Raw genomic sequence first — 27,809 nt, 5'->3', positions numbered from 1 at the left:
TAAATTGTGGCTGCCAAGTATATGCCGCATACTATCCAAGTGTCATGCAAGCGAAAAAAGCACAACAGACAGTTAATGTATATTTAGCTACCTTGTAAGGGAGAAACTTCAATTTCACCATTAAGTTGGCATCCTCGTCAGCTAGTGAATCTGCTCCAGATACATCACTACTAAAAATGACATTGTTGGTGTCACTCGTTTCATTCCCAATTCCAGCAACTCTTTGCTTGCTTCCTTTGAATAAATTTATGTCAACAAAAAACCCTGAAAAGAAAATAATTGTCTTATATTTCAGAAGGGATGCATTATTCCATAGCGCAAAGCCGCAAAGCTTCTATGCCTCAGTTTTTCTTTGCTAGTCAGCAAAAGATATGATACAAAGTAGACAAGAAGTCAACCATAAATCAAAGTAAAAGAAAAGAGAAGTACAATCTAGCAATACATTATAGACGGAAACGTTAAAAAAGCCCCATGAGCTTGAGCCAAAAAGAAACTAAAATCACCACTTAGTCCCATAACGTAACCAAAGAACCCACCTCCCCAACCAAAGCACCCACATCATGGGAAAAAAGCATCCTAGCACAAAACCTTATGCCCCTTTTACCTCTGAAACTTCACATATTATACCTGTAGATGACCCTGAAGAGTAAAAGGGGAGAGTCTGTATCAAACCACACCAGAGTGTCTGCCAAGGATATTTCAGCACAAACATACAAAAACAAATAATTCCCTGTCTCTAAACTAGCAAGATGTAGGATACACAGCTACACACGTGAGGGGATAAAGCCTTGTGTGGTCTATGCGCCTGCAGAATATCACAGCTATTGAGTTTCCTGAAACTTTCTTCTCTTAGGAAGCTAAATAAAATTGGACGTGGAAGCATTGAGAATTTGGAGTTCTCAGGCGGCTATAAAGGGAATGAAAGGTAAAAGACCCAATGAATCAGCCATTTACACTTCCCTGTCAATCTTTCATGGGTTCTCAATAAGTGAGTAAGCTCCCCCAACACCCAATCATAAGGGTGCCTACAAAAAAGAATAGAGTACAAAGCGTCATCTAAAATAAGTAAGTAGGAGTATGAGTTGTTAACGAGAGGAAAAAAAAGACAAAAGGAGCGCCCAAGAAATCTTCCAAAAAATAATACATTCTTCATACCCACCTAAATACCTCATGTTAGGAAAATCCTACTCCACTAAAAAATGTGTTTTTCTTTTCGAAAATTGTGCTAACCAACACAGTGATATTTCTGCAATAATCAATCAAATGGTAGAACCAAAAAAAATTTAGGGCATTGAATTATTTTATTCACTCAGTAACAAGTGATAACAGAATTCTTTGGAGATCTTGTCATGTCATATGAAAAACAGTCCATGCTATTAACTTAACTGAAAGGCGGAAAGCATCAATCAAATGACAGGTTCGGTTGTGATTTTTATATGCCAATAACCAACTTTGAATATCCATTTCCAGGTAACCACAGGTTACAAAGTACAAGGAACATAGAACTTAATCATCAAAAAGGGCCTTTCCTCCCAACCATTATGTGGTCTCAGTGTTTTAAAAAAGCGCAAAGCGCACTAAAGCGATATGAGTCCTAGAGCTTAAGCGTAAAGAGCAAGCGTAAAGCGCCAACGCAAAGCGCGAGCGTTATCGAAGTGAAGCGCACTTTTAAAGAAATCAAGGTTTCTTTACCATTATGGATATATATCTTACTAAAATAACCACAAAAACACATAAACATCAGATTTTCTTCCCTATTGCTCCTTGTTTTATCAAAATAAAGCATAGTGTTTATCACGTAATATCCACTAGGAAACAAATATACTATGCTATTTTCAAAAGGATATGTCATCTTCCTTTTTTCTTCTTTTTTCTTTTCTTTTGGACTCTTGGCCCACTTTCTATTGTTAAGGATTAATGGATTATTCTTGTGTGGACCTGGTCCACAATAATATTAGTGTGGACCCAAAATCAATAATTTTCTCTAATACCCTTTTTACATACATATGGACCTTTGTTGTTCATATAGTGACTATAATAAATTAAACACCATATTATCAGATACCGTAATCCTTTTTTGAACCATAGTAACCCGTGTTTTTAAAAGTAAATTGTGACTTAAAATCACATTAAATTCAAGCCCAACATATATCAACGACACAAATTTGATATTTTTTGCATAATAATCTTAAAAGACAGGCCAAAATGAATTAGGAACAAGTTGTTGACCTTGTTTTAGGAATGGTCCACAATAAATTTAGTGTGGACCAAATCCATTTAAGAATTGGTGAGGATTAATAGGATGTGGTCCAATAGACAATAACAAAATATAAAAAAAATCTTTTAATGTGAAATTTTTTTAAGAAAGAAGAATTTCAATGAAGCTCATAAAAGCGCGCTTCATACGCTTTTTGCGCTTTTTCACAAACGCTTTGCTCAGACCTAATTAAGCCCTTTGCCCTAGAGCTTCGAACTTAAGCGCGCTTTTTCAAACATTGTGTGGTCTTGCCTTTTCTTTTATTTAAGAGTTCTTTTATCAGTATAAGCAAAAAGAAAAATCCTAACATAAACCAACTATCCAAGATGTGGTTTGTTAGAAGGTACTAAGAAGCTAAATTGGTAGAACCACATTTGTTCAGACTTGCCTTTCTAGAGTACCCCTTCACTTCAACGTTCCTATGGATAGGGGTCTATGGTGTACATTTGAAAATTCCAGATGTAACACCACCCCAATCTACCCCTACGGTCCGAACCTCCCCCCCCCCCCCCCCTCACTTTAAGAATTTGTGTGCCAAACCCCCAAACTCCTGTGGAGGGTCGTCAACCAACAAATTTACAATCTCAGCAACACCAACACCACTCCAACAAAAGGCACCACCTCACCAAACCCCTCTAAACTGCTCACCCACCACTAACCCCCCTCCCCCACAAAAAAAAACAACCCAATCACCCCCGAAATTTCACTCAACCTCCAAAAGAAACCACCCTACCACCACCTAAAATTTACCCAGCCCATGGTGTAAAAACTCGCCCGAGTTAAATAGGTTTTGGAGGCTGGCGATACGACATATCCCGAGTTGTAAAGTTCTTTTTAAGAACGGCGAGATCTCGGCTTGTTCAACCGATCCGAACGAATTTTGTCCGCATTAAACGTTACTAACCTCACATCTACTCGATTTTCAGCCAAATTCCCCATTTTTTTTGACAAAAAGAAAGGGAAAGAGGAAAGAAATGGAGAACTTCACTGAAATAGAGTAGAGAACTCCATTTTCAGATCTAAAACAAGAGAGGAGAGAGAAGGTAGACAAAGGAATTCATTTAAGTATGTCACATGTACGGCTTAGGGGAGGAGGACTAGGGTAGGTAGTGAGTGGGGCTGACATGGGGCTTCTCTTTCAAATTTCAAATTCCTACGCGACAACCGCGACACGGTCCGCGACTATTGCATCATTTCCGTTACCGACACTCCGCGACCGTGAACGAATACCGCATTTTTTTATCTATGACCCAGCCTCCACGAAACCACCCTTCTCCCACCATAAACCACCTAACTTCTTCAACACCAACACCGAAATCACCCTCCCAACCACCCAAAACAGAAATCCGAACTTCATGGGAAACCACCTCACCGACTCAAAAACAACTTTAACCTTCTTAAAATCACATCGTCTACCCTCAAAACTTAGTTTTAAAAGGCCCAAAGTTTTTGGAGCCTAGGTGCAAGGCGAAGATGCATGCCTTTCGTATACGAGGAACACTATATATAATTTTATTGTTCTTTTGTTTTTGAGGTATTTAATTTTCTAGTTGAAGAGCAAAAACCGGAGTTAATAGTTAATGGATTAAAAAGAAAATATTTTTTATAGGTATTTTACTAATATGTGGATTGTTTGGCTTTTGGTGCAGCTTAAGAAGGGGGGAAAAAGGAAAAAAGACAAAGAAGGAAGAGGGCAGGGGAGGGACCACATGATTACCACAAAGATAGAGAAACATCGAAAGAAAGAAATCGAAGAGAGAAGAAAAAAAGTGAAAGAACAAAGTACTTACCTCAAAGTAACCGGCGATGACCATCTGAAATGTCTCACCGACAGTCTATGTCATGTCCGGCTATGAAGCACGGGGACGGCTGTCCACTGCCGTTTCCCGTACAGGGGACGGGTACGGGTCGGGTACGGGACGGGTACGCCATGGATACGTCCCCAAAACGAATCCTGAATCTGGGTACGTGGGCTGAATATGGGTACGGGTGGGTACGTATTTGGACAAAAACCAAGTACCCAACCGCCATTAATACCCAAATTCGAAATTTAGGGTTTATTTCAACTTTCTCTCTCACCTGTTACTCTGTTAGAGTCTTCGACTCTTCTTCGATTCGACTCGCCGCCGGTGTTCTTCCTCTCCACCAGCCCAGGCGGCGCCGGCCACTTCTGGTGCGAAGCCGGAAGCTCGAACTCCAAGTCTTCTACTCTTCTTCTTGCGAACTTGTGAACACGTGAGCGATTTCGGCTAGCCTTGTGAACACTGAACACGACGACGACGAGGGAGGAAGCGCGATCCACCGCCGCCGCCGTGACCGCCGTCTCTCCTTGTCTCTCTCGACTCTCGCCGCCAGGTGAGACCCTTCTCTTTTTCTTTTATTTTTTTTATTTCTCTGTTTGTTTGTGACTTTGTGTTTGAATGGGAATTGAGAATACTGATTTATATTTTTGTTCTTTATTTAATTTGTTTATTTTTATTCTTCAATTCATTTTTTTTGGACGTTTTTTTTTTGTAATTATTATTTTCGTTTTTAAAATAATTAAATGTCATTTGATTTTGTGATAAATTGATAATGTGATTTAAGTAACTTAATGTTTAAAATCTCTATTATTTTGAACTTTGAACTATTTATTGTATTTTTGGTATTTTGAACTATTTATGTATGGATGTTTAATTTAGTTAAATTCTTGTTTTTTTTTTTTGCCGAATCCATGTCGTACCCGTTTTTTGCATTTTTGATTTTGCCGTTTTCCGTCCCCGTACCCGTCCCCGTATCCGTCCCCGTATCGGTGCAACCTAGATGTCCGGCGAGTCATCCACCAACTTAAATTTCCTGATTTAGAGTTTTCTCTAAATTGGATTTTTCAATTAGGATTTTTCTTCAAATTAGGGATTTTTCAATTTGTAGTATAAAGAGAACACAATTCATGCAATTAATTGAGGGATATTGCTCGATCATATGATTTAACATTTAATTTGAAACTTTTTGGTCTTTTCTTTGGATATTGGACAGTAAGGGAGACATGTAAGTAGTTTGCGCCTTACCTTGCCTGCCAGAAGGGCAGCGCCTGGGAAAAATGTGCCTTTTGTAGCTGGCTACGCCTCCTTATGAAAAGGCGCAAGGCGCGCTTTTTTAAATTAAGCCTAATAACATCCCGAATCATTAAAAAAAAAAAAAAAAAAAATCCGCCCAAACACTAGTAGATGAGAGATGAAGATAAAAGGGAAGAGGGAGTGAGAGGGAGCGAGAGGGAGAGAGAGAAAGAGGGAGGGAGGGAGGGGGGGGGGGGGGGGAAGCGGCGGTAAAGGGAAGAGGGGTGTGGAGGGGGGCAACACCTACGGCAGAGTAGGGAGGTGATGGAGGAGGAGGAACAGCAGTGATGGAAGTATATATAAGGGAAGGGGTGGTGAGAGTTGTATGGTTTTTTTCTAAAACAAACAACTTATGAGAATTGAGGGTTTAGCTTTCCCTCCTCCTTCTTTCCCTTTTCTTATGCCATTCCCTTTCCAAAATATATTCCTTAATGAACATCCGGGATGATTTTGGTTCTCAATACATCCACTGCTGCTAGACAAGTTGTTAATCAACCCATTAGATAAAGGCTCCTGTGGAGTAGAGAAATTGGGGATCTTAATTTATTGGTTACCTGCTTCAGTTTCAGTTTCACATTTTAAGTTACAGACTACTCTTTGAGTATGTGTTCCTTTCCCAAATATTTAAAACAATTATAAGCACAATAATGTACGAAACAAAAAAAAAGTATAACTTCCATAATATTATCCATAAAATAAAAAGGAAAAATTGATCGAATGTTACCTCTATATAATGGCCATAAACCAGGATTTTTCCTGGAGATTCAAACATCGCTCACTGTTAGGACATTGCATTGCAGTGACATAAACTAAAGTAACTGAAATGTTAGAACTGTAACCTCATTTCTTTCGAGTATCGCCTGAATACAGAATCACTGTGGACATGAATGACCATCTTAAAATGTATATTGTCATTTGACATGCTATCAGCTTTGTGAAAGTTGAAGTAACATTTGAAGGCCGCTCGAAATTTCTTCTCTCTCATCAGACAAATCATTTCCTATTAGCAGTACATGGAACGGCAGACAAGCACAATAAACAAAGAATTACTTAGGTTGTCAGAGCTTAAGTATATTGGGACAAAGGGAAAAAATTAGAAGATGGAAACAACATCATATGTCAATACATCAAAGAAAATGTATCACAATCCCAAATCACCCCAATCCAATCCGGAATTACAATCCGGCTCTCTATGTCAGCGGAAAAGATCCTAAAAGGTCTGAAGTCTGAACCCCATCCCCCCAATCTCAACAAAGTGGCTTGTCATAGCATTTTCACTGGAGAAATACCCAAAATCTTGGAATTTCCACTCCTCAATTTGGGTAGCGACAGTCTGGTTCTAGCAACTTTGTTGGCATTGAGATACAAGTTATTGTCTTTGTTTCACTAGTTTTATTGATTTGCCTAAGTTCTTAAAGGATCACTTGAAATTGTTCTGGGTAATTAATATTTCGTTCAAGAAGTTCACCAAAAGCATTAAACGGTTGAAACATTCTCAGAAAAATGTGAAAGTAACATCTTACTTGTGTCTAAGAGGTTTAACTTCACTTGAAGTCCAGAAACCTAGTACAACGTATCATTGCAATTATGCTACTATTTTTCTTCTATGTCAGAACACTTTGATACCATACTGAAATACTTAATCCGTCAGGTTGGTATGCATTCTGTTTTACCTTCCATTTTTTGCATATTTGTTTCATAGTAACTAGTAAGAATCAAGATCAGACCAAAAAATTTAAGAAATTGAAGGAATCTAGCAAAGATCACCAGGCAGAGGTTAGCAATTGACGAACATGATACTTGCAAGTCTAAGTATTCAGGCACAATTTCACTAGTTATCAGTCCACACTGTTCAAATAATTACAAAGGAAAAGTTTATAGTGGTTGATGCTAAGTGCAAACTACTACAAGGATTCAATTAGACGGGTTGATTTTTTCTTAACTGTTGGTTATTTTAGTGTACTCCATAATTAAAAATAAATAAAAATTTGATTATGAAACAAAGGCATTATTTTAAAACACCTAAACATTCTTTACAACTTAATAGTAACACTAATTCATTCCATTTGATTTATTTTTATTCAAGTTTATTTAAAGCTAAGGACCCATTCGGTATCATTTTATGTTTTTAGTTTTCTGTGTTTATAAAACTAAAAACAGATTTATGTGTTTTTAATGTTTAGTTTTTCAAAACTGATACAAAGTTACTACTGCTGCATTAACTTAACACTTCATATTCTATAGAATAACTTTTGTTTTTAACACAAAAGAAGATAAAGTTCTTATACATCATTAAAATATAATTAAAAAATACATGTCAGCATTATTATTCATCAATGGTACAGCGTTAAACAAAGCATGATTTTGTTTTTAAGAACAAAGAAGAACATTAAACATCCTCACGTGCAAAAAAGACCACCTGTCAACAAATTAATCAAGAGTGACAAATGGCTTGATAAAAATAAAGTTGAATAATACAGCCTCCATAAATTGAAGAGTTGTAATTCTACATTTCCAAAATACAAGAGCGGGTGAATTGAGGGGGAAAAAAATCAACAGAGCGGTGATGAATGCCGGTGATAATATGAAGGTAATGATATAGATTGAACGAGGGCAGCGTAACCGTGGTCGCCTGCCCGGTGGGGGCGGCGCCTCCGATTTTTCAATAATATTAAACCTTAAAACAAGGCACGAAAGCGATTGAGAAATTGAGATAGATGATAGAAACATATGACACTTCTCCTTCTATTTATTTGTAGAATTTATTTGGGTACAGGATGTCAGAGATTGTCAGTTTCCGATGATATAGGTGGTTGACCATCGATCCCGGTGAGATAAGTGGTCGCGAGGCCGAGCCGTCGATCGTTGGTGTCAACTGAATTGAAGAGCGATGTAAATCTGGATTTACAAGTGGTTTCTTAAAACAGTAAATCTAAAACCACTAAATGTGGTTACAATTTTTCCGTTTGTAATTTGTAGAAAATGAACGACAGTTATTTTTTTCAACAAAATTGCCGAACGCGTTTCGTTTTTAATTTTTGACAAAAAAAAAACCAAAAAACGTTAATCTACAACTGTACCAAACAACCCCTAAATTGTTATAGTGGATTGTGTTATGTACCAACCACTAAAATATTTCCCTTTCATAAACATCTGAACATTCAGAAATAATATATGACTTGAAATGTGTGGAACCTTCTCATTTCCAATACACTATAATAGTTACAGAAATAACCATTAGTTTGATGCGTCCATTTTTAGAAAGCGTAACTATTATAATGAAACAAAGATGGTATATGTTAAAACGAGTTCCTATTTTAGGCAAAATTTGTTGACAGTGATTCCAAAAGAATACGTGTGTTTACAAAGTTATGTTATCTTTCGGCCAACATTCCCATGGGTGAAATGTTTTAGCATACACCATGTGACTAATTAAGATGAAACGTGACTACAAATCAAATGCAGGATCACGAAAAATTTGTACACATTTACCAGGTTACTATGTAAATTCCAAATCATTTTTGTCTTTGAAAGGGCTACTAAGGCCATCTCATTTCCACTTATTTCAGGAGTTAAGTTTAGATAAGTTCATATAAGATAAGTTTAGGAAAAATAAGGGTTACTTAAGTACTCCCTCTGTCCCTTTTTATTCTTTACAAAAGATATCATGCACGCGAATTTAAGCATAATAAAAAAAAAAGCTTTTATTCCTTTATTTTTGTAATTAAATAATAAAAATTCTGATTTCCTCATTATTTAAATGAGTTAGTGAAGTGAAGGGATGGGATGGGATGGGATGGGATGGGGAATGGTGAAGTGAAATAAATGTTTGAGAATGTTTGAGAACTTTATTAAACTTGGGCACATTCTTTTCGTGGAATATTGAAAGGAAATATCGAAAAAATAAAAAGGGGCGCCCAAAACATAATATGTTATAGAATAAAAAGATACAGATGGAGTTCAATTTATAACTAAATAAGTTTTGATAAGTTCTAATAAGTTGAGTTAAGTTCAAATAATACAAGTTTGGAAAAAATAAGAGAAAATCAGGTGAATAGAACGTACCCTAAATAAAACAACTTTTTTTCTATTATTTGGAGGAAAGCACTATATTTATTTTCAGGTAAGTGTGGGTATAATGCTGGAGACACGTCAAAATCAATTGCAGGAAGGTTGGTTGCCTCACTATAACACCTCTCGCTAGCCGTGGGTTGACTATTACTATAGAAATCATTACGGTTTATGACAAGGGGTACTATATAGTTAAAGGCACACAAAAATTGATAGCTATAAGTTGAAAATATCTTTTGGTCTTTCAGTATTTGGATAATGTTTTCTTCTATGATTCTATTTCTACTTCATTAAATAATGGGGCAATATACCATTATAAACTTTAATCACGTGATAAGTTAGACCAAAATATACATCTTCAAATGTTCAAGGAGAAACAAAGATCATAAATCAAATCGATTGTTACAAATCCATAGGTGCACATAGAAAAGGGTAGCATGGGAAGATCCAATGCAATCACCAGTCAGGGAGTCACATAAAAGAGAAAGTGGGGACCGTATTCCAGAAAGATGTGGTAAACACCATGATCCTCATGAAAACCAATGCAAGCATGATACAAGGGAATCATTAATAGCTATTCTGGAAATAGTCAATGCAAATAATTTAGTCAAACCTGCAATGTTTTAGTTGAATAATCTGCCGGACGAGCTTGCAAAAACTTTGTGATAACAGATCTATCAGCAGTCTTGGAATAAACATCACCTGCCTCTTTTCCAAACCAATCTAAAAAGTTGGGGCAAAAGGAGGAACCAACTTCATGCAGAAGAGCTCTGATTTGCTGCATGACAGTTGATAATTTAATTGAATCAGCACAGTAACAACAATGACCAATTGCCACATTCTGCAAAAGAACAAGTTATATCACCTCTTTCTCATCAGATCTATTCGCAGCACAAATTTCCCGCAACGTTGGGCCCAAGTCTGGTTCAGCTGGAATAAGACAAGAATCATTGAGGCTTATACTAGAGGTTCACCTGGAAGGAAAAACGTGGAAAAAAGAAGTACATAATAAACACAGCCAAGCGGCCGAGCCAATGGGAAAAGGGGACAGAACTGCAATTTCGACCATATCTCAACACGTGATGTTGAAAGTATGTTAATATTGGCCTTGAGTTGGTAATGATTAGAGATTTTCAGATTTGTCCTTCACTACATAAAAAAATTAGGACAAAGAACATAATAATCGATCTAGTGTAGCACAATCATTTAAGAATAAAAAACCGAATTGTTTAGCAAAAAGAGGCAACAGATGGAGCAAGCTTCAACGCTGTTATACTGGAGAACAAGATGACCGTCTACCAAACCACATGAGAATTAGACACCAATTCCACAAAAACTTGTCATTAGATGTGGAATGCATAACCAAAACATTACACCATACTGCAACGTACACACTAAGTTCGAAGCACCATACCCCCTACTACTGGTGGAGGAGAACAATCCCTCAAAACCTCCTGCAAATGTTTGGAGCTATCCGGGCTTACAATACGAGCAACTAGACCTTCAAGAATTTCACCTTGCACATTTACGTGATCTTTTGTTCCTGAAAAAGGAAAGATATGAGTAAACTAGCATTCTGTTAGTCAGTGTCCATCCCACAAAAATGGAAATGAAGCAATGCAGAAGACCATCCCAAGAAAACAAAGTAATAAACTAAAGTTGCCAGCAGTTAATACCACACGGCACGAGCAACCATTACTCAAGATTAGACTTCAATAGTGCTTCAATTTTCTTCAAGATATGTATACCGTATACGTGAAAGTAGTTCTTTATATTCAGTATATCACATTGATCTTCCCACCCCCAGAGCCTTATGGTCCATGAATCCATCCTATTATTTCAGTACTTTTACATTTCAGGGGTAGAGAAAACAAATTACTTAAAAAGAATTAAGGCATTGAAGAATTGGGAGCTAGAGAACCAAACAAAAAGAAGGTGAGAGAGAGAGAGAGAGAGAGAGAGAGAGAGAGAGAGAGAGAGAGAGAGAGAAAGAGAGGTGAATTTCATATGACAATCAGACAAACAGAAACCCTGTTTCAATGGAGCAAAAAGAATTGTCACACAGGAAAAAACAAACATGAGAATTCCCTAATACTATTACAAACCAAAAGTTTCACCTGCATCTGTTTCTATATCAACACGGAAAATTTATCCACACGAATTTACTACGGAGTATACAAAACTAATTCCAACTACTATCTCGAATTTCTGATAGTATGTTGGTCTTTGAATATGGAGTTGGGCTTGGTCACAATGGGATCACGAGTGGCCTTATTGTAGGGATAACTAAGAAAAAACACTCCTGGTTATACACGATTACCCCTAAACGGCAAATCCAACCCAACTTTAATTGTCTTTGTAAACAGCTCATTAGACAAATCCACCGCAAACCCAAATTCCCCATGACCCATGACCCATCGCAAAAAGATCCATCCGGGTTCTTCGAGACCTTAGTTATCATGTTGGGTTTAATCCTAGCGTGTATTCCCCAGTTTAAACAAGATCGTATCACTTAAACCAAATCTAACCAACATTTTCTTACTTGATTACTCCCACCATCCTTTAAAACAGGCAACATATCTTTTTTGTGGTGTCCCAAAATGATGGTCCACTCTTAATAACAAATAGGGAAATTTCCTAAGGTACCCTTGCCATGCCATTCCTGAGATAAGGCCACTCACGATCAGTATTTGAGGTTTATTACAGATTAGGGTGTGAAAAACGGGGGTTATCACAAAGATGGTCTGAGTACAGCATTACCTCGGGAAATTTCCTATTTAACATGAAACTATGAACTTTCCCATATTACCTTTAATTCACTATTAACCAAAACCAACAAGAGCGACTAATTTATGTCATAGTTGAGCCCCAATTTTAAATAACGAAGGATATTTTTGGAACTTTCACTTGATTACTTTAAATACACCCTAGAGTAAATGTGACTGGAGAAGTAAAAATAAAATATACTTCCTCCGTTGTTTTTAGATGCAACCTTTCTTTACACTATTCAAACATTATACTTTCTCAATTTTTGGTGATTTATACTTTAGGAAAAACATAGTCATGTGGGATGTTAGATTCGTCTCAAAATTTTCAAGATATCAAATTTTACTTATTGATAATTTAAGATATTAATTGTTGAAAATATGCATTGACAAGTATGAAAATAGAAGTGTTACATCTAAAAATAGAAGGCAAGGATCACTTCCAAGCTTATGTTTTAAATTTGAATGCCAATCATATTGAACATCGAAAATGTCGATGGCATGAAATCAATGATAGGCTAAGAAGACAATTGTATCTACACCCACAAGGCCACAAGCACAATTAATGAGAATCCCTTCTATGTCCACAAAAAGATCGTTAAGTAAACGAATATAAATAAGCCTTCACAAAAGGCGAAATGGGCAACTAGACAAGCACCGCCTAGACGCCTAGCTATAAGTCTAATAACCTAACCACTATCGTACTATTGATTAAACTAAAACAAGCAGTTTTATCTCTATTTCTTAAGTCTTATATGCCAAATAGTGATAAATGAGGACCTGGTATAGTGATATCAGCAACTTCGTCCAATGCCTTGCATACAGGTGTTGCTGTTCCTTCTTCACATAAAGCATCAAATGCTGCAAAAAATGATGTCACTGACTTCCTGCAGGCACAAATTCATCATGAAAAAAAATCAGAAGTAAGCAACTGTTACAAAGTTCAATGAGCTATTTTTGAGTGACATTGTATGGTGCAACTACGTTGTGTAAAAATTCTATGTGGAAGAATAATTCTTCTTCCATGTTGCGGTGCCAATTGTGCCACTGCATTATTGGCATACATGCTGCTTTGAACTGGCATTAATTTTCATAATTGCTAAATGCAGTACAAATATCTTTTGACAATTTGACCCTTCTCTGGTTTTTTTCTTTCCAACCTCCCTTTCCCTGCATTTCCTAGCATCGTGAGAGCGTCCCCTCTTTTTTGTTATCTGTTGCCTGTTGGGTTTTTTTTCCTTCGTTAATTGTTCCTATGATTGTATTCTCAGTCATAGTTAGTGCCATTATTGCCTGATGTGTTGAAGCCTTGGTGGTTCCACAGTTCCACCTTAGAAGGAACTCAGCAATGCTGGGAAGTTAATGTAGGAAGGTGTCAGCCATGAAGACTGAAAATGAACAGGCAGGGCAAGGATCGGTTAACAGAAGCACAACCTATAAGAGGAGGGTTGGTCAGCAAAAGCCTCTTCTTTGATTCCTCCTCAATCCTCTTCCCTTCCCCTGCTTAAAGCTTAAGCTAACTATTATGAGCATTACCCAAACATTTAAAAAATGGACCCACCCCACTCCTTCCCTTCACTCTAATTTCCACATCTGTAGAAGTTGCCAACAAGAAATGGAACACGGCACAAAAGCTACACGCAGCAACTATGAAACATACATCAAACACTAATCAAACCAAACAAAAAAAGCCAGAGTGAATTTACCTTGTAGAGAACAGCCAGATCTGATTTGTTGGCAGCCGCCATTTCCGACAAAAAGCAATTACTTCAGGGGTAGAATAGAACTTCGGTTTTCCTATACCCAATTCCGTAACAGCGGTCACAACAACTGCAAAAACAACACAAAGTACAAAGCATCAAGGCACAGCAATACAGTTGACTGGCATCTGGGTGGTGTGCTTTAAAACACTGGACTAGCTCAAAATTTTAGTTTTCCCTCATTTTGAGATGTTTTGAACATCAATGATTGATCAAACTGCTCATCATCTATTGTAGATGGGTAACATCAATGATTGACCAATACACAAGACAAAAGCATATAACTATTTAGTATTAAAAAGCCTCCCACCATAATCGTCTAGAGGACGCTGGCCATGATCACCCAAGACAGCAGTCACCAGTTCCATAGATACGCACACGTGACTTCTCTGACAGGACAGAAGTTGAAAAGAATGTCACATAAAGCTTCAAAAGATTCATTGAAAGCATCCAGACATAACCAGAATTTAAAAGAAAAAAACAATCACAAAATGAAAATAGATGACACCATTGCAGTCTTCATAATGACAACAAAGAGAGAACCTTTAGCTAAGCTCTTTCTCCTATCACAAGGCAAAAGATCTTAGACTGGATTGACATCTTCCAGTGGCAGAAAAACTACACTACAGGAGAATACAGAAATCTAATGAACCTTTAAGAGTTAGCAGTAAAGTCAAGGGGCAGTTTCATATTTTAATGGTTTGCCAAGGAAATAGTAAATGTCACTATGTGTGCTACAGTTAGGATATTGCAGGAAGCATACAAGGTCTGGATAGATCTATAAATCTAGGGTACTGTAGGAAAAATTAACATCAACATCTCCTATTCTGCCCGATGTGTAAAAAATTTAGGACATAATCTTTTAATAAAAGGTAATCTGAGATTCAGTATATCACGAGCACAGTCAAAGGTCACTTTCATGGTAATGTCATAGTGTTTATAACAGGTGTGAAGGAATGATTTAATACCAATATGAAAAAATACCCTGTATAAATCAATCACGCATTTCAGTCGTCATATACTCCTTGGCTTAAAGCCTTAACTACAAGACACATATAGTATATTTGGATTATAAACATAAAGCCAAATAGGCGTACTCCGAAACCCATATTTAGTAGGTCAATTGATAGAAAACCAACCACTCTTCTATTCTTCTTTGGGAAATTACAAACTACTGATTGCTTTGCGTTTTCTACAAAACTGAAGTAGCAGAAGATAACAATTTATGTATCAAACAAATGAGTTGCAAAGCAACACATGTATCGGTGTATGTGTGAGTTTATCTATAGACTATTAGCACAGGAGTGGGCCAAGACCATCGAAAAAGAAGTAAGCTGAAAATAAAATTTCAAAATTTCAGATACAAATCACTCTTCTTACTTAATATAATATCTCGACCAAGAATCTTCTTCTACTGCACGCAACCATTATCTTTTACCCTATACCCAAACATCATGCAAGCACTAGCAAAAATTCAACTACACCAAAATAAAAAGAGGAAACCAGTATTACTGTGACATCCATAAATGTTGGTATTTCAACTTTTAACACACCATCACCAACCAATGATAAATAACAAGCTTACTTCGAGAAAGTCATTGAATTCTGTCTGCATCTTACTCGCTTGAATACCCCATGCCTCACGAAACATCCTTCCAAGAACGAAAACACCAACTGCAGTGTATCTGCACAAGTAAATTTAGACAAATAATTACCGTAAACTAAGATGTGAAATCACTTGAATGCAGGTCCCATCTGAAGCATTAGAAGTTGCTAAATTTGTTCAAGGATCACAACTGTCACAATTCGATATTATTCTAGATTATGTACAAGGTTTCAAATCTACTCCAACATATACTATCTGTCTATCTCAGACAGACATTAACAGCAACTATAGAACTGTCATAAGAACATAGGACTGTAGAACATAGCTTTAACAAACTAGCCCAGATAAGCAATGAGCTACTTCTCCAGAATTTATATTATTTTTATGGATTAATAATATCTACTATATCCAAAATGAAAGCTCTTTAGATTCTTCTCCAGCACTCCAGCAATGCAATACAAAACTAAACAAAGGCCATTTTCATTGCGTAAATGAGTCTCAATCTTGTCTGTGGAATAATGATGCCGTATTAACACATGCCATCTGTAGCAAAAAAAAAATTCATAGTGCAATTAAACAAAAGAATAGAACAGGGAAAATTTTCAGTGGCATACATTTTACACAAAAGAGATTGATTCAAACACTACGGTCACTACCTACTGATAACTCCTCCATTCCTTATTATTTCAGATAGTAGAAAGGATTATTATATCACATTAATGCACATATTCCAAAAATATGTGGCAAGAACCCAAAATCCTTCCCCTTCACTAAGCCGCCAATGGCAATTATTTCTTTTGCGTCACTATTAGCATGGGAGAATATATCAGAAATCGTATGTCAAAAAAGGGGACATATTGACAGCGCAAGCCAAAATGAAAACTTACATATTTCCAAAGCTGTTCTTTGCATATGCTCCACCTTCATGCCCAGCGTACATAAAAAGAGACCCAGAATGTTTAAGGGATACCTGCATTAATTGAAAAGTAACTGTAAACATATTGTAAGCAACTAAGCACTCAATGCCACAATGTTAATATCCTATGAGCTGGAATAAAAAGCGTTGATAAATGTTCATAATAATTGAATAAGGTGAAAATTAGTCCCTTACCTCAACAATGCCAAGGCCATTGGAAACCATTTCAATCATCCTCGTTCTAATCTGAAAACAAATATGAAACAAATAATTAGCAGTAGCCATGCAAACTGTGCTTGTAAAACAAGTAAGAGGCAGAAATAACATATGACCAGATACTAAAAACTCATACAATGGTGAGTAAGTTCGAACACCACATCATACACTATATGAATAACATATGACCAGATACTAAAAACTCATATAAGGGTGAGAAAGTTCGAAAGCCACATCATACATTATATGAATACCCACACCACAATTGTTATAGCAAAGCATGCTATAACGAGTTAATCACAATAAAGTACATGGGGAAATGGGAGTTTCCCAAACATAAACCAGCAAAAAACCAGTAAGAATGTCGTTACTGGGAGATCAAAACACAAAATAGTGTAAAATGGTTGGCATAGAACCAACTGTGCAAATTTTCTGGATACAACAAATATTAAAATAGCCAGGCCTAAGAAGAGAACATAAAAGGTAGCAGTAAAGCAACATAAAATAATACCTCCTGATCAGATTTCTCGTTTTCAAATTTGGGATAGAAGGTAGCTCTTATTTGGGCATGTGAACAAGTGATGTTGTCAACAGTGAAGTTCTCCAATAATTTTCCACTGCATAATGTACTGAGATTAGTCATGTTCTTCTTACTTGAAGCCGATTCTGCTTCCTTTGTCTTCTTTTGAGCAGCAACTTCATTGACAGGAGTATTTGTAACGCCACTCAAAGTTCCATAAGATTTGCGCTTCCAAACCACAGTATGTCCGGGTCTTGCACTCTGATTTTGATCCGATGTAATAGGAGCATGTGTCTGTCCACTTTGTTCCGTTATGCTTACCCCTCTAAGATCATCAACGACAGCTTCTGTCCTTACAGTCGATGATGATACACCAGGATTTGACTTTACTTTCCACTTTTCCTCCTTACGATTTACACCCTTCCCCTACTCAAATCCAAATTACAAAGAACAAAACAATAAACCTAAAATCAAAACATTAACATGATGTATCCACCATTCATGTGCAACCCCATTCCACCAAAGAAACAATAAACAGAAAAAGTTCATCCATAGCAGGTATAAATTACCGAGTATAATACAAGCATGATCATTTCAGACAACATTCAACCAAAAACAGAAAGAAAACAGTTCAGCAGATTTCCCCAATGACAAATACAAACAAGGAGTTTGTCAAAAATAATTTAAAAAATCATGATAAAACTTGAAACATCAATAGTCATAGATTCAAAACATTTTTTCAAACTTTGAAAAATGCATCCCTAAGAAACTCAATCAGCGTTATTAGTAATTACTCCGTAAAACACATACTCTTTCTACTATTAGCTTTATATATTTATTTTCCTATTTCTCTTCTGGCAGAAAAATTTCAGTAAATACATCCACAACAGGTATGATACTGGCATGACCATAATATAGACCACAGTAGAGAAAATCGAAACGCAACAAAAGTTTAGACACCCACAACATTTGCTTTTCTTTGTTCAGGAAAATTTCAGTATACACATCCATAGCAGCTACAGTATGATACAACTACAAGCACAACCATAAAATACGGAATATCACATTTCTCAAAAAAACAAAACAGCAGCAATTTTCAATGACGAATTCAAACAATGGAGAATCGCCGAGATGAAAAAAAAATAGAAATAATATAGAAATCAGCGGCAATGTTCGATGAAGAATTCGAACAACGGAGAATCGGCGAGATGATAAAATATAACCAACATTAAAAATTAAATATTAAAAATAGATAAACAAACAGCAGCAATGCTCAATGACGAATTCAAGCAAGGAGAATACAACGAGAGGATCAAACTTAAAATTCAAAACATCAAAATTCTGAAATAATTTCGACAAAAAGTTGATGAAATAGCAAGCAATTACTTTGTTGCGCGGCATGGTTGAGTGAGAGTGAGAGACAGTTGCAGCAGTATTGCAGCGAAGAAGAGCGAGAAAACGAGGAGGTAAGGGAAGGAAGAAGAAGGTTCTGGGACGGGAGGAGAAAAAGGGGGAAATAGGTCTGCGAAAAGAAGCCAGCATTCAATAACGCTACGTGAGTAGAAATTGGAAGGACGAGTAGTACACTAGTACGTACTGGATAGGAAAAAAATGATTATTGAGAAGTAGACATGTTATTGTTGGTTAATACTGCTGCTCCGTCCTTTAGCCGTCGCCTACTTGCATTTGTGACTTGTTGCTGCGCTGCTGCTAGTCGTCTTCGTTGGACAATACTTCAATGGTTTTCATAAAATGTTGTCTGGCCCGGTGTGGCCCTATGCATCCTGGTCAACAGTACAAGGCTAATTGCTGACTGCTGTACCCGGGTACAGCCAGCTCTGGCTATACCCCAAAAACGACGCGCTCATATTGTTTGTTCATTCTTGTCGACTGTTTGTTCTTTTTTATTGTACTATTTGTTTATTCTTATTGTACTGATTGTTAAATCTTGTTGTATTGTTTGTTCTTTCATGTTGTTTTTTAAATTTATCATCAAATTTTCATAATTGTTGTATTTTTTGTTATTTCTTCTGGAATTTTATGTTCTTTTTTATATTGTTTGTTCTTTCTTGTTTATTTGTTTGTTTATAATAATCATATGGTTAATGTTCATAATAAATTCTTCATTAATCTTTTATTCTTTCTTTTTGTATTGTTTGTTCTTTCTTGTTGTACTGTTTGTTATTTCTTGTTGTTTTTTAAATTCATTCATCAAACTTATTGTTGTATTGTTTGTTCTTTCATGCTGGCTTTAAAATTCATCATAAAATTGTTCATAATTGTTGTATTGTTTGTTCTTTTTTCTGGAATTTTATGTTCTTTTTTATATTGTTTGTTCTTTTTTGTTGAATTATTTGTTCTTTCTTGCTATTTGTTTGTTCATAATAATTATTTGCTTTATTGTTTGTTCTTTCTTGTTGTATTGTTTGTTCTTTCATGTTGGCTTTAAAATTCATCATAAAATTGTTCATAATTGTTGTATTGTTTGTTCTTTTTTCTGAAATTTTATGTTCTTTTTTATATTGTTTGTTCTTTTTTGTTGAATTATTTGTTTGTTCACAATAAATATATGGTTAATGTTCATAATGAAATTGTTCACTTCATTGGTCTTTTATGTTTTTACAAGCGCCTATATTGTTTATTTCTAAATAAATAAATAAATGTTCATTTCCAAAATAGTAAATGTTCATTCCAAATAAATAAATAAATATTCTTTTCCGAAATAGTAAATGTTCATTTCCGAAATAGTAAATGCTCATTTTTGTAGTGTATTTCCAAATAAATAAATAAATGTTCATTTCCAAAATAGTAAATGTTCATTCCAAATAAATAAATAAACATTCATTTTCGAAATAGTAAATGTTCATTTTTGTACCAGTATTTGTTCTTTCTTGTTTTATTGTTTGTTCTTTCATGTTGGCTTTAAAATTCATCATAAAATTGTTCATAATTGTTGTTTTGGTTGTTCTTTTTTCTGGAATTTTATGTTCTTTTTTATATTGTTTGTTCTTTTTTGTTGAATTATTTGTTCTTTCTTGTTTATTTGTTTGTTCACAATAAATATATGGTTAATGTTCATAATGAAATTGTTCACTTCATTGGTCTTTTATGTTTTTACAAGCGCCTATATTGTTTATTTCCAAATAAATATATAAATGTTCATATCCAAAATAGTAAATGTTCATTCCAAATAAATAAATAAATGTTAATTTCCGAAATAGTAAATGCTCATTTTTGTAGTTTATTTCCAAATAAATAAATAAATGTTCATTTCCAAAATAGTAAATGTTCATTCCAAATAAATAAATAAATGTTCATTTTCAAAATAGTAAATGTTCATTTTTGTACCAGTATATTAATGTTCATTTTAAACAACACAAAACGACATCGTTTTGGATGGAGGTACAGCCAGCTTTGGCTGTACCCGGGTATAGCAAAAAAATTGCGGTACAAGGCCACCGGAAAAAATAGGGTCCATTTTCGAAGCCCAACACACGTATTAAAATAAAATTGAATGTTAATTCAGTTCATCTACTCCGTATTCAATTCCCCAAATGAACACTCCTCTCAAGAAAAATCAATGCTCCATTTATCTCCCCTAAATTACTCCTTGTTTCCAATATTATCCCAAATTCACAGTTTCAATAATCTTATTTTCAATCTTTCCATATTCAATCAACAAATTTCCAATTAACATTCTTAAATTTTAACAGAAAAACCGAAGAAATCATCTGATTTTTCATCAGATATTCAATTCAACTGAACAACCAAGGAATTTTTTTATCAATAAAACCGATTTTTTTCGCAAATTACCATCTACGTTTTTAATTATTGAAAAATCCATAATTTTATGTCAAACTAGGACCGCGCCTTCTAACAACTTCTTATACACAAAAGGCATTAAAACTTCAATATTTATATCAACATTGGGCAAAGATATGTACAAATAATTATTCTTAGAAACCAACAAAATAATAGATTCTCTGATGATCAACTGGTATTGTAAAATGATGTAAACATACTCACTTGATTAAAATCCTAAGTACTCCCCAGACAGCCCCAACACTCCTCCGCTCCTTTCTGTTTCAACTGGAAATTGAAATGATGATATACAGGAATGTGTGTGTTAAACGGGTTTCTATTGGCTGGCATAACCTCGTTTTCCAGAAGAAAAAAGATACTGTACTCAAAAAGGCTACAATTGGTTATGTTGAAATACATTCAGAGTTAACTGCAATGTGCTGCATAAAAAATTCAACCACCAAACTTTCTGGCAATCATTTGATAAAAATTGCTAAACAAGTAGAATTCAGGCCTTGTTGCCAATGTAGCAGCAGATGACGAAGTGAAGACAAGAAATCCAGTACCAAAGAAACAGTCAGCTAGAATTTCTGGATCACAACGGAGTTGGCAAGACCAGCCTGTTCTATTGTCTGGTCAACATCATTTAGTTGCCTGGGAGGAAAACCCATCATCTGCAGTGTATAAGCTCCTGTCCTAACCGCCCTTGATGCATCAATGAAGGCATGGATATCTCTTACTGTGTGATGATAGTTGAAGCGTGAAACCATGCGAGTCCCATCAGCTAGCCTAAGCTGGATCGAGGTTGATGGTAGTGTATCATCCACAACTAAGCCCATCACAGGGGCTGGAGCAGAGTTGATAGCAGTTACAGAAGCAGAAAGTTCAGAAGAGTTTGAACTGCTGCTACCCAATGTCCTTCCAACACCCTGGAATGGAACTTTTTGTTTTTGTGGTTCCTGCATGGAGTACAAGTTATTCCCACAAAAACCAAAAAGGCCAAAAGAATAAATCAAATTATACTTACAGGGTATTTCTCATTCCTCCTCACAAGGTTACAACGGACTGCAGTTTTCCTGTCTGCCGGCGCTAGCTCGATTGGACACTCAGACTTTGTGATGCTCTGCACAAGGTTTTGGGACATAATAAGAAAGCAACGTTTTGCCTCAGCTATAACTTCAAGAAAGATACTTGCGAAAATATCATCCAAAATGTATATTATCCACCTATCGTACTATGATGTATAACATCAGAAACACGGTTTTCACAAGCTATTTTAGCCACTAGCAAGTAAAGCAGATAATGTGTTTAAGGTTTAGAAGGGGAAACTGGAAAATCATGCGGAAATTTAAAGGATTACGAAGATGGAAGTTTGCATTAAAAACTAGAAATTAAAGTAAACTAGCCTACTAGGGTGGACCGTGGTGCAGGTATTTCATAATTGGTTTGTGAAAGGTAGCTAGGAGCCTAGGAGAGGAGGTAATTGGTTAGCGTGAAAGAAAATAGAATCAGAAATGCTATAAAGAAGGAAGAGTAGGGCTTGTCATTTTAGCTTTGTTTGGCTCTTGGGAGTGAATCAGGCCACTTGAAAGCTTGATAATTATCCTCTATTTCTGTAATTCCATTTTATCAATCAAAATCTCTTCTTCTTCCTTTAATTTCTGCTCCGCTTATGTTAATTCATACCGGGGGGAAGCAAGTCAACAGATAATCCAAAGGGTTAAGGTTATAAAGAGTTATAGTAATTAAAAAGCAATCGTAGCCCAACAAAAGATAAATATTACTTCCTCCATACGAAATTCATGGTCAGTTTATCATATGGTCATTCTCAATGTAATTGGAAGTCGTTATGTGACAACTAAACCCATACGGAGGTAGTACATAGTTAATTGGCTATACCTATATAGTGTAAAACCTTGTTTCAATAACCAAGTATATCAACTATCAAGCACCTTCCCTGAATGGTGTTTTCACCACATGCAGCATAAGCATACATATTTTCCACTAACTTAGGCTCAGTTCTTCCGAGCTGAAAAATCTTGAAATTAAATCAAATTAAATTAAATTAACTGAACCGAAATAAAAAATCCTGAACTGAAATTAAATTAACTGAATTGAAATATAATTAAATTAACTTAACTGTATTAAATTAACCGAATTGAATTAAACTTATAAAAAATATATATAAATAAGAATAATAATAAAAAATTACTTTAAAATAATAATAATAACAATATTATTATTAATAATTTTATTAACAATAATAATAATAAAAATAATTTTATTAATAAAAAAAGTAATAATTAATTAGAATAATAATTAGAATAATTATTATTATTATTATTATTATTATTAAAAAATTATTATAATAATTATTATAATAATTATTATTATTATTATTCTAATTATTATTATTAATGATTATTATTCTAATAGTTATTATTTTATTAATAACAATAACAATTTAAATTGAATTGAAATTAAATTAAACTAACTGAACTGAAATTAAAAATCATGAATGCTGACGATTTAGAAAACAGGACTATAATTTTGGGACGGAGTGAGTATATTGCAAAAAAATATAATGCACCCCTCCCTCCCCTGAGTAAATAATAAATAAAAAGTAAAAAGATAATGAAGAGGGAATTAAACATTCAAAGAGATCAGGGAAGTTTTGGAGGAGTACCTCCAAAAATGAAGCATTTTCTTCATCATCAAATCTCCTCAAAGGCCCATCATTCACCGTGAAGCCATTACGCCATAGGGTGACTGTATATACGATAGCTTCAGGAGCCTGCTCATGGGGGGAAGATGACATCGTCTCTCCCGAAAGTAATCTAGCTGTTCCAGTAAAGCTTCTTGAGCTAGATGATGGCTGGTGAAAATCAACTGGTACCTCACTAGCTCCATTACGTCTAGCTTGCTCAAAAATCGCTTCAGCACCATTCTCCTTGGAAGGATCTTGCACAACCACGCCACTGGAAGGGGAGAATACAAATTTGAAACTTAACCAAGCATCTATAATTTGTATGAGCGACTTTATACAAACTCAATCTCATACGTATTATTTTATTTAATCATTAAGCTTATAATGACAAGCTTCATAAAAGTACATCTCATACTAGAAAACCAAGATTGTATTTCGTCAGTGTCAAAGATTTTGCCCGATTGCAACCCACTGTCAAAGATTTTGCACGATTGCACCCACTGTCAAAGATTTCGAAACCATTATATTCCGATAAGGAATCAACCCTCTTTTTAGCACGGAATCAACAACATAATAACACCTCAATCAGGAAATTCCATGACAATCTGAATTGGCAGAAAGCATAAACAGAGTCAAACAATTCACTATCTCCGACTGTTGGATTACAGTGGAATAAAAATAACAATTGTATTTAGGGGTAGACTAACATTAAATGTTAGAAGGTCAATTGAAAACAACCTCTTTGTTAACTTAGGGGTAACTTTCATGCATCTAATCTCGCTTAGAAGCATCATACAGGTCAGAGAAGGAAGGCGTAAGTTTGCGTAAAATTACTTGAATCATGCATATAGCTCAATCTTAGAAGTGAGTGGAGGGGGAAGAGGCAAAAGCACAACAACAAAAAGGAGATCTAAACTTCAAATAAACACAGCATACACTTTTCCATATGCAAAATTTGCGATATGGCTTAGTTGTAGCATATGACACAGGTTTTAAATCAGTGGTAACAGAGCCTGACTCTTTTACGATAATCAAGAGCCTTAAAGACTGATCAAAGTGCAAAGAGTTATCGATCCCCATAGGACCCGTTCCAAGTCTTAATAAATGATGCTCCATTCCTTATGGTGAGGAGCTCATCTGAAATGACTACATGAGCAAGGCCATTCTGAGGTTGAGTTATTATTCTCCAAGACAAGTTCTCCAGTATTGAAATTTAATGTGATGTTTTCCCGTCAGAAGAAAGGCAACAAGAAACTATGTTTCATGACATTTTCATCATACATTAACTAGTCATCTTATCCTTAAAAACCTAGCAAATTATAATTTCAAAAGCAAAAGGTTTTATTCCTCTATACCCCAGTCCCCCACTATAGGTAGAAGCCTCATGATAAATACAGGAATAACAAATGGTATTTGAACTATCATAAATCGAAAGATTCAAGTCACTCAACTGGCTATCTTCGATAAAACCCCCTACATAGAAAAGTAACTACCTAAACACAATGAGTTCGCAGGTTACTTTTACATCAGCTAAGTTCATAGACAAACCATAAACCCTAGCTCAACTTTAGAAAAGCCAAAATCTAAGACAAACTAATCTGTTTCTCAAATTTAAGCGTATGTTATCATATAAACCACAATCTTATCATCAATAGGCAAATCAATAAACTATAGACATTGTCAAACTTTGCAATTCATAAATTCGTTATTCTATTCGGTGACCTCGAAAACCTTAACCTACTTATCCTAAAGCAGCAATAGTAAACATAGAAACCCGGAGGAAGTAATTCACATCAAATGAGTACTTTAATTTAAAGAACTCTTATAAACATGACAATTAATTTAAAGAACTTCTATAAATACGACAACTTAGTTGCAAAGCAAAACTAGTTCAGTAAAAGCTTATTCATGTAAGAACATGAATTGTTGTGATCATACAAATCATTAAATTTTCATATGTAAGAGCTTTTTCAATCATTAGCAATGAAAATGCAAGCAATTAGAGACATTAATCAATTGGTCTTAAATTTCATGCATCCTGGACCCCTCGTGAATCAAATAACGAAAAGAAAACCCTAAGAATCAAATTAAAAACAATTAGGGCGCACCTTTTCTGGCCACCAGTGTAGAACTCAGCAGGACGATCACTGTCAGAATCACTTCCAGAACCATCCTCAGCCGAATTCCGATGCAGATCAGCGAAGGTCCGAACACCTCCGGCACGACGGCAACTCCTGGAGTTGGAACTTACATCATTGACATCACCTCCTCCCGTGGTTCCCCGGGATCGGAGACCATATTGAGATCGAACTCCGGCGGGTGGAGAATGGGAGCGAGAGCGAGAGGGGGAAGGAGAAAGAGAGGCGGAGGGGGAGGAAGGAGAGTGTAATTCTTCATCTGTAGCACCAACAACGGCGGCGGTGGAGGTAGAGGAAGGTGGGGGAGGAGGAGGAGCCGATGTGGACTCGAAGAAGGTGGAAACGGCGGCATCGACGTCGAAGTTGTGGCTTTCGAGGAAGAATTGGGCTTCTTCAAATGTAGAGGAGGTGATCTCCATGAAAGTGTTGATCATGGCGTTGTTGGGGTCACGGTGGCCCGACGCCATTGATGAGATTGTTGCAGCAGCTTGGTGTTCTTGGCTGGGCTCCATCTTTTCGTTATTAGGTTTCCCACTCCACCTTTTGATTTGGAATGAATCTAAAGAAGGGGTGATTCCAAATCGCAAATTGTTTGGTACTCCCGGCTAGGGATGTCAATGGGGCGGGGCGGGGCGGATACGGATATAGGTCCCTTCATTTCCATTTCCACCTAAAATTTTAATCCTCATCCCCGCCCCATCACCCATGGCGGGTACAAAAGTCATCTCCATCCCCGCACCAACGGGTATAAACTAAAATCCATCCCCGCCCCATCACCCATCTGGGTATTCATCCCCTTCTTATCTCCGCCCCATACCCGCGCCAATACCCGCCTAATTTTTCTTATTTAATAAATATTTGTCATATATGCGGAGTAATGAAAGTTAACTTTAGGAAGGAAAAAAAAACCTTATGACTAAAGTAACATATATAGTAAAAAAAAAATATCCGTCATAACAAAAATATCCAAACAAAAAACTTAAAATCTCACCTAAATTCATATTATATCTTAGACATGCAAATAAATTCACACTTACCCCATCACTCATGGCGGGTATGAAGCGGGGAGAGTGGGGATGGGGCGGGTTCAATACAAAATCCACACTCGCCCCATCACCCATGGCGGGTACGATTTTAAGATTTTTACACCCATCCCCGCCGCATCACCTGCCAAACCTACCTCCATCCTCGCCTACTTGGGGCGGATGCGGGGCGGGTCTCCCACGAAACCCGCCCCACTGACATCCCTACTCCCGGAAGTACCTTCCTCCGCCAAGTTACTCCCTGGGTAAAACGTTGCCGTTTTGCTTTAAAAAGTATAAAAAAACCAAGATAAAACGCTCAAACCCCCCGCAAATCTAGAAAGTGTACTTCTCTCCTTATCTCTGCTATATGCTCTGTTCTTCTGCATACAAACTCTGTTTTAATCCAATCATATTTGCTTCTCTTTTCCAATCAATTTCGCTTCTCAATTCTTTTATTTTTCTCCCTCTGTTTTTACATATGGCAATTACTGATTTAGATTTTTTTTTTTTTATGACCATATTATTTATGCTTATGATGATTATCAACAATTTGATAATCATGATAATATTTTCGTTCCAATTGTTGTTCAGAATGCTGAATAAATTGCATCTACAATTATTTACTCCGTATTAGAAATGAATAACTTCCGCAAATAAGAAATGTTTTAAATTAACTCTTAGTGTAGAATTAACATAAATTATGTAATAAATAATATTATTGTAGTTGGAGTGTAACATACCATTTTGTTCGTTTTTTTTTAATATACAATGAGTTCAGTTGTATTTGTGAAGGCATAATCTTTTCAGCTTATTGGTAAAGTAACAAACAATGATAAAGAAGTTTTTCCCGACGTACAACAAATATACATATAAGTGCGAATTTAGTGTTAGAAAGGGAAAAATTATGACAAGGTCTAATAACAAGACACAAT

The 27,809-nt window shown here is 35.9% G+C and overlaps 2 protein-coding genes across 5 annotated transcripts in view; both read right to left on the bottom strand.

Annotated features, from left to right (window-relative positions):
* LOC110776098 (tRNA ligase 1) overlaps nucleotides 1–18,884 on the bottom strand; it is a 63,665-nt gene extending 44,781 nt beyond the window's left edge. For 2 of the 4 annotated variants that reach the window (XR_008928215.1, XM_021980660.2), the window contains exons 1-14: nucleotides 18,593–18,882; nucleotides 17,198–17,632; nucleotides 16,666–16,716; nucleotides 16,442–16,524; nucleotides 15,534–15,633; nucleotides 14,259–14,337; nucleotides 13,895–14,018; nucleotides 12,969–13,075; nucleotides 10,838–10,966; nucleotides 10,289–10,353; nucleotides 10,037–10,201; nucleotides 6,192–6,352; nucleotides 6,077–6,108; nucleotides 92–264 (exon numbers count right to left, since the gene is read on the bottom strand). Coding sequence is in view for 3 of the 4 variants with exons in the window: in XM_021980660.2 (XP_021836352.2) it covers nucleotides 92–264; nucleotides 6,077–6,108; nucleotides 6,192–6,352; nucleotides 10,037–10,201; nucleotides 10,289–10,353; nucleotides 10,838–10,966; nucleotides 12,969–13,075; nucleotides 13,895–14,018; nucleotides 14,259–14,337; nucleotides 15,534–15,633; nucleotides 16,442–16,524; nucleotides 16,666–16,716; nucleotides 17,198–17,632; nucleotides 18,593–18,748 (1,860 nt within the window). In the remaining variant the exon portion in view is untranslated. Of the gene's footprint in view, nucleotides 1–91; nucleotides 265–6,076; nucleotides 6,109–6,191; nucleotides 6,353–10,036; nucleotides 10,202–10,288; nucleotides 10,354–10,837; nucleotides 10,967–12,968; nucleotides 13,076–13,894; nucleotides 14,019–14,258; nucleotides 14,338–15,533; nucleotides 15,634–16,441; nucleotides 16,525–16,665; nucleotides 16,717–17,197; nucleotides 17,633–18,592 lie in introns of all 4 variants that reach the window. The other 2 variants (XM_056837273.1, XM_021980661.2) reach the window with 2 other exon arrangements.
* Nucleotides 18,885–21,102: 2,218 nt separating this feature from the next.
* Nucleotides 21,103–26,460, bottom strand: LOC110776100 (plant UBX domain-containing protein 3). The gene is made up of 4 exons (XM_021980662.2): nucleotides 25,823–26,460; nucleotides 23,694–23,985; nucleotides 22,035–22,130; nucleotides 21,103–21,966 (listed from the first exon to the last, which is right to left on the bottom strand). The coding sequence occupies exons 1-4, from the start codon at nucleotides 26,362–26,364 to the stop codon at nucleotides 21,589–21,591; spliced, it is 1,308 nt and encodes a 435-aa protein (XP_021836354.1). The 5' UTR covers nucleotides 26,365–26,460; the 3' UTR covers nucleotides 21,103–21,588.
* Between the last annotated feature and the right edge of the window lie 1,349 nt (nucleotides 26,461–27,809).

Source organism: Spinacia oleracea, chromosome 2 (assembly GCF_020520425.1).
Source record: "Spinacia oleracea cultivar Varoflay chromosome 2, BTI_SOV_V1, whole genome shotgun sequence".
In the NCBI taxonomy this organism is placed as follows: domain Eukaryota; kingdom Viridiplantae; phylum Streptophyta; class Magnoliopsida; order Caryophyllales; family Amaranthaceae; genus Spinacia; species Spinacia oleracea.
The sequence above is the reverse complement of the archived record's forward strand: the minus strand, read 5'-3'. Positions and strand labels throughout refer to the sequence as shown.